The sequence below is a fragment of the Emiliania huxleyi genome, assembly GCF_000372725.1.
Source record: "Emiliania huxleyi CCMP1516 unplaced genomic scaffold EMIHUscaffold_81, whole genome shotgun sequence".
NCBI lineage: Eukaryota > Haptophyta > Isochrysidales > Noelaerhabdaceae > Emiliania > Emiliania huxleyi.
In genome coordinates, this window is record NW_005195940.1 from 127,962 (window position 1) to 129,370 (window position 1,409).

At 58.1% G+C, this 1,409-nt stretch overlaps 1 protein-coding gene across 1 annotated transcript in view; it reads right to left on the reverse strand.

Annotated features, from left to right (window-relative positions):
- The window catches only part of EMIHUDRAFT_218810 (hypothetical protein), a gene marked incomplete at both ends in the record, with an annotated part of 4,185 nt that extends 3,630 nt beyond the window's left edge, over positions 1-555 (reverse strand). The window contains 2 exons of the mRNA XM_005759129.1: positions 258-285; positions 477-555. Coding sequence (XP_005759186.1) covers positions 258-285; positions 477-555 — 107 coding nt within the window. The remainder of the gene's footprint in view (positions 1-257; positions 286-476) is intronic.
- Positions 556-1,409: the final 854 nt, after the last annotated feature.

A 1,409-nucleotide genomic window follows, 5' to 3' on the forward strand; every position in this document is an offset into this window, starting at 1 on the left:
TAGGAAGAACAAAACTTCCTTCAATCCACAAACCCTCCCCCCAGCCAGGGCGTCCTGACCGGGTATCAAAATTTCCTTCCCACCGAAAGATGACCCACGGACCCCGGGAAATCCGCCTTTTGGAGGAAAGAAGAGCCCCAATCGGGTAAGTCCTCGGCCGGGACCCTCGACCCTGTCCTTCTCCGACCCCTCCGAGCCCTCTGTTTTCTTTCTTTCTTTTACGCTGGCATCCCTTGTCAGGAGCAGCAGAGCCCCACCTGTGCCCCTGATCGTCCTTCCAAAATCCTGTTCGTGCAGGTGTGGACCCTGTCCTCCTCCCATAAATAAAATAAATAAAACGGACACACCAAACAAGGGGTGGGAGAAGGACAGGGTCGAGGGTCCCCGCCGAGGACTTACGCGTTACGGCTCTCTTTACTCTAAAAGCCGTATTTCTCGGGTCCGTTGGCCTCTTTCGTAGGGAAGAATTTTGATACCCGTCAAGACGCCTGCTGGGGGCAGCTTTGCGATGAAGCCGTTTGTTCCCCACTTGTCAACAGCAAGCGCTGGCGCCATTAACGTATCGGCGTTTCGACGAGGAGAGAGGGAGCGCGCACAGACTGACGTCAGCTCTGCTCCTGAAGGACACCTCTGAAAGGCACCTTCAGAGGTGTGGTGCACCTCTGAGGCACCTCAGAGGAAACGCTGCACTTCTTTTATCGATCTCGTCGCCAGACTCCGATTTCTCTTTGTCGGGCCATGTGCCGCTCGCTCGTCCGCCCAAGTGACTCGGACGCGCGGTCGAGGGCACCCCACCGTTCCTGGGGCGCGCTGGCGCTCGCCCGCAATCGCCCCCCACCCATCCACCCTTTTGTCTTTGAGGCTGTCGCTCCGAGAAAACTTGTCTCGCAGCTGCGAGAAATTACCATAGCCGCACACGGCACGCCACGCGCACCACGGCATGCCCCAGAGGTACCGGAGCGAATAGGGAAGCACAATCATAGATGGGATGTCCGTTTTATTTTTATTTATTTATCCCATATCAACAATCAAGCTGAGACTATTTTTCTTTTTTCCAAAAAGTTTTTTGTTTCCTATATCCTAAGAAAAGAGGTCTGGTTGGCGCCGACGAAGGCTACATGTACAAAAGGCGCATCGTGCCTCGCCGCGTCCGACTGGCCATTAACAGCCACGCCACGCCTCAGCGGCTCTCCTCCTTTGCGTACTCCTCGTGGTCCTTAGCGTACGTCTTCCTCGCCTCGCGCTGCTCGTCGAAGACCTCGAGCAGCTCCTGCGCCCGCTGCAGCCGCCGCGAGTCCTGCGCGGCAGCGAAGGGTGTGGGTAAGCCCCGGAGGCGCCAGGCCACGCGGCGGGGAAGGCGTCGGGTCCGGAAGGCATCGTGCCCGGGCGGCCCGCGGGCCGTCCGAGCA